The sequence below is a fragment of the Eurytemora carolleeae genome, unplaced genomic scaffold (assembly GCF_000591075.1).
Source record: "Eurytemora carolleeae unplaced genomic scaffold, Eaff_2.0 scaffold1557, whole genome shotgun sequence".
NCBI classification, from domain to species: domain Eukaryota; kingdom Metazoa; phylum Arthropoda; class Copepoda; order Calanoida; family Temoridae; genus Eurytemora; species Eurytemora carolleeae.
This window is the reverse complement of record NW_019397534.1, coordinates 50154-55679: the sequence shown is the minus strand read 5'-3', so window position 1 is coordinate 55679 and position 5526 is coordinate 50154. Positions and strand designations below refer to the sequence as shown.

At 32.8% G+C, this 5526-nt stretch overlaps 1 protein-coding gene across 1 annotated transcript in view; it reads left to right on the top strand.

Annotated features, from left to right (window-relative positions):
* Positions 1-5526, top strand: part of LOC111714773 (E3 ubiquitin-protein ligase RNF19B) — a gene marked incomplete at its 5' end in the record, with an annotated part of 32958 nt that overhangs the window by 9626 nt on the left and 17806 nt on the right. Inside the window, 5 exon segments of the mRNA XM_023489974.1 lie at positions 899-1060; positions 1922-1965; positions 2584-2729; positions 4327-4392; positions 4906-4973. Of these exon segments, the coding sequence (XP_023345742.1) occupies positions 899-1060; positions 1922-1965; positions 2584-2729; positions 4327-4392; positions 4906-4973 (486 nt within the window).

Genomic DNA, 5526 nt, shown 5'->3' with positions numbered 1-5526 from the left:
TATCCTGTCTAGTCTGTCTACAGCAGTATGTCAGGTATATATCCTCTACTTCTAAACTATGGATATCTATCCTGTCTAGCCTGTCTTCAGCAGTATGTCAGGTATATATCCTCTACTCCTAAACTATGGATATCTATCCTGTCTAGTCTGTATACAGCAGTATGTCAGATATATATCCTCTACGCCTAAACTATGGATATCTATCCGGTCCAGTCTGTATACAGCAGTATGTCAGGCATAAATCCTCTACACCTAAACTATGGATATCTATCCTGTCTAGTCTGTCTACAGCAGTATGTCAGATATATATCCTCTACTTCTAAACTATGGATATCTATCCTGTCTAGCCTGTCTTCAGCAGTATGTCAGGTATATATCCTCTACTCCTAAACTATGGATATCTATCCTGTCTAGTCTGTCTTCAGCAGTATGTCAGGTATATATCCTCTACTCCTAAACTATGGATATCCATCCTGTCTAGTCTGTCTTCAGCAGTATGTCAGGTATATATCCTCTACTCCTAAACTATGGATATCTATCCTGTCTAGTCTGTCTTCAGCAGTATGTCTGGTATCCCTACATCCAAACTGTGCTTCTTTTATGCTCTACTTCTGTAAATGTATTTTCGTTGATTTCCCCCCTCTCTTTTCTTTGGTTTGTTCTAAATATTCATAAATATAATGCTAGATCAAAATCGTTCCATGCGGATTGCGGATTTCTTCCAAACCTCCGCCAGTTTGAATTAAAATCAGCGCCATCTTTGTTGAAAATAAATCAGCGACATCATTGTCTACAATTTGGAGCATCTTGTTTATAATTGAAATCAGCGCCATCTTAATTTAAAATTGACTCAGCGCCATCTTTGTTTAAAATTAAAATCAGCGCCATCTTTGTTTAGAATTGAGATCCAGGAGGGTCGAGCCAACCTGAAGTGTCCTCAGTGCTGTCAGCTGATTCACCCCAACGATATAGAGTTCTTAGTTGGAGATGATACTGCCCTACTCCAGCTATACCAGTTCCTCATGGTTAGACGGGTTCTTGCCGCAGACCCAGATACTAGGTATGCAGGGGGGGCAGACCCAGATACTAGGTAGGCAGNAAGTATGCAAGGGGGGGGCTTCTCATCAAATACAGGATACTAGGTAGGCAGGGGGGAAGGCTTCTCATCAACTACAGGATACTAAGTATGCAAGGGGGGGGCTTCTCATCAAATACAGGATACTAGGTAGGCAGGGGGGAAGGCTTCTCATCAACTACAGGATACTAAGTATGCAAGGGGGGGGCTTCTCATCAAATACAGGATACTAGGTAGGCAGGGGGGAAGGCTTCTCATCAACTACAGGATACTAAGTATGCAAGGGGGGGGCTTCTCATCAAATACAGGATACTAGGTAGGCAGGGGGGAAGGCTTCTCATCAAATACAGGATACTAGGTATGCAAGGGGGGGGCTTCTCATCAAATACAGGATTACCCACAAAAGATGAGAATTTAGTGACGACTGTAACAGTATTTAATCAGTCTTGCATTATAGGTTTTCTGCAGCCATAAACAGGCCAAATGGCCAAATCATTGAACATGACAATTTCTAAGACATAAATTAAAATTATATGTTGAGGGCGTTATTATATTTTGTGGGTACCTCTGTAGCAGGGAGGGGAGGGGAGTGTCATTCAGAAAAATTCGTCTTTAGCTACTCTTTAAATTATGCCCTCTATTTAATATGAATCAAACAATCAGAAGTTTGATCTAAACATTTTTATCAATATGAGAACCAATGGTGGTAAAAATATATCAAGATATCTTAATATTAAAATTCTTTTAGAGGTTCACATAGCTTTCAAGTATCTCAACAACACTGACAGTCTGACAGCCTTTTTAGTTTTGTTAATATCTTATTTTAATAATGTTTTGTTATGCTAGATGGTGTCCTGCTCCTAACTGTACATTTGCTGTAGTTGCTACAGGTAACTTTAATTATTCTATTAATAATTGATTATTCTGGTTCCCTTTCAGATCTTGTTGTTGTTGTTATTATTATTATTATTATTATTATTTTTATTATAGTGTTTACCAACTAAACAGTTTCTTAACTTTAATAATAAAAACAGTTCTTTAATATTGAAATCAGTAAAAATTGATAAAATTGGGTTAAGATAAGAACTTACAACATACAAGATTCACCACCTCTTATTCCAGTTTAAAAAGAAAATACTTGTCTAAAAAAATTGATTTATAAGAAGTCTCCTCTTGGATTTTTTTTATCAAATTAGAATATTTTCACATTTAATGGTTTTTCTTTGATTAAATATTTTGCAAATTTTAAGAATGATTGATTAAATATTTGTAGGATGTGCCTCCTGTCCCAAGATTGATTGATTGATTAAATATTTGCAGGATGTGCCTCCTGTCTCAAAATTTATTGATTGATAAAATATTTGCAGGATGTGCCTCCTGTCCCAAAATTGATTGATTGATTAAATATTTGCAGGATGTGCCTCCTGTCCCAAGATTGATTTATTGATTAAATATTTGCAGGATGTGCCTCCTGTCCCAAAATTGATTGATTTATGTAATATTTGCAGGATGTGCCTCCTGTCCCAAAATTGATTGTGAACGTGAGGGTTGTGATTTCTCCTTTTGTTATCACTGTAAAGCACAATGGCATCCTAATATAACTTGTGACAAAGCTAGAGCACAGCGGCATCCAATCAGGTATCATATTATTTGTTAATGATTTTATTATGATTAATCATGAAGATTTATACAAATATACAATTTATTAAACAATCAATAAATTCAAACAAGAGCTGTCCATTTTGAATATATGAATTAGTTTGTTATTCTTTTTTATTCCAATAATTTGTTGATTAAGTAGATAAAATTGTTTGAAAATATTTTTGGAAAAAGATCTAAAAAAACGTATAATGATTTTCATTTGATCTTTAACACTCGGCTTTCTGAGTTTTTAAGTTATTTTTTGTTAAAAAATTTACTACTTCTGTTGATAAATCTATTTTTTAAGTTACAAAAAGCATTCTATAAATTCATAGTCATTCCAAAATATTTGAAAAATAGATTGAGAAAATTAGATGTTTGCCTTTTGAGGTTTCACCTTTCTAAACCTTTTCATGAATTTAAATTAGATTTTATATTGTTATTTCAGTTCTCAAGAGTAGGTTTTTCTTGCAAAACAAAGTTTTTTATTTAGGGTACATTTTATCTACATATCTTATGGTTTTGATTTAGTTCTGCAGTTTTTACAATTTGTGAATAATAGGAGTCGTTGACATTTTTCAAGTTACTTTCTCTTCCTATTCATAACGGCACTTTAAAACTTTGCCTTATCAAGAGTGCATGAGATTTTGAGATATCCATGGATTAAGAATGTATGAGATATTGAGATATCCATGGATTAAGAATGCATGAGATATTGAGATATTCATGGATTAAGAATGTATCAGATATTNAAATATTGTAAATATTTTCTCGAAAACCCCCCCCCCCACAACCACCACCACCTCTCAAAGATTAAATATTTCCATGCTATGTTTTAAAAATTTAAAATTTGAATTGAAGAAATTGAGTTTTTTAGAAAACTAAAGCTTTTTGTTGGGGCCATAATTTTTTCTTAAATTTTCCCCTAAGATTCAGAAAACCATAGAGTTACTTCTAATTCTAATAGGTTTTTTAGATATCATAATAAGTATGCTTTCAGGATCTAATAATAATAGCAAATATTCAGATTGAATCTTTAATAAATCTAAATAGTATATATAGAACATTATGAACACTTACTACATAAAACTGTTTAATTAGAAGACAACGTTCGGAACAATTAAAATTCAAATAGGTTTAATGGTAGATAAAAAATCAATTTAAATCAAATGAAATGGGTTTATGAACAGTGACCACAGCTCAATTAACGTGTTTCGTGTTCATTGGACTTTAGGAAATCATAACATAAGTGTTACAGTCGATCGTTATACTCCACAGTTTCAATATTAGAGGGATTTTAAAAAATGTAAAAAATTACAGAAATTTCGGAAGAGAAGTATCATGAATTTACAGTTCATTTCCAATTAATTAATTTCTTTGTCAAAATCTTTTAATATAATTTATGTAAATTGTCCAAACTGGTTTTACTCTCACAGGTAGAAAAACTCGGGTTTGGAAATAAATTTCGATATATTTTATATCCTCTTCAGTCCTTAAAGAATGGTGGTATTGTCAAAACTGAAATACAATTTATGTGTAATTCAATGAGGATGGGGGGGGGGAGCCTAATTTTGTTCACAAATTAAAACCCTTTAACTTTATTCTATTGCCTAGGATCCTGTAACCATATGACCTGTGCTGTCTGTGGGAGTGAATTTTGTTGGCTTTGCATGAAGGTAATTATTGATTATTGATTAAATTCAAAATTAAAAACTTTTCCATTTTCTTTTAAGCAGAGCTTAGGATCCGGATCCAAAGGGTAAAATATCAACCAAAAACTGCAAAAACAACTTTTTTACTCATTAAACCCAACTCAGAACTTTAAAAAAAAAAGAGATTATAAAAATTTCCTCATTTCTGAATGGTTCATTAAGTTTTAGGATAAAAATAAGCCAAAAAAAATAAAAAAAAAAAAAAAATGAAAATTATTTTTTGTTAAAAAATTCAGTAAATCTTTAAGAAATGACCTGGATCCGGATACATTTTTTTCCAGTGCGGATCCAGGATCCGGATCCGCATTAAAATTAAATGTATCCTAAACACTGCTTTTAATGTAAACTGGATTGATTAGTTGATTTACTGTTAAGTGATTTTTCGCTTGTTTGATTGATTTATTGATAAGAAAACTGGGGTTAAAAAATGTTTGTTTACTTTTCGTTTGATTTATTGATTGATAAATGGTCATTTAGGAGATATCCGATCTGCATTACTTATCTCCATCAGGATGTACTTTCTGGGGGAAAAAACCTTGGAGCAGGTAGATGACTTGTTTAGGCTTTGGAGAAGAATTTGATGCTGCCGGAGACGATTAAAATTTTTATAATAGTCATGATCTGGACTAAAATGTCATTTTGCAAAGTATTAAACAGCCTCACTAGGCAATCTGGTGAAAATAAGCTTCGCCAAATGACATTGAGAAATAGTATCTAATACCATAAATTTGTCTAATCTGATTGTGAAAATAAGCTTCGCCAAATGACATTGAGAAATAGTATCTAATCTATATATAAATTTGGCTTGTCTGTCTGTTTGTTTGTTTGTTTGTCTGTCTGTATCCAATAAACGTCAAAACGGCTGAACCGATCAGGCCCAAATTTTTTGTGGGACATCACGTGACCACAGGGAAGGTTTATGAATGATCAAAAATTTAAATATTTGTCTCCATCAAAATTCGATCTTCATTAAATTTTTTAAAATTTTGAAAATCCACAAAATTTTTTGTGAAAATCCGCGAATTATTTTTGTTTTGTTTTACGATGTACACAAAGAGAACATGTTCACAATTAATTTAGAAGATGGGCGCGAAGCGC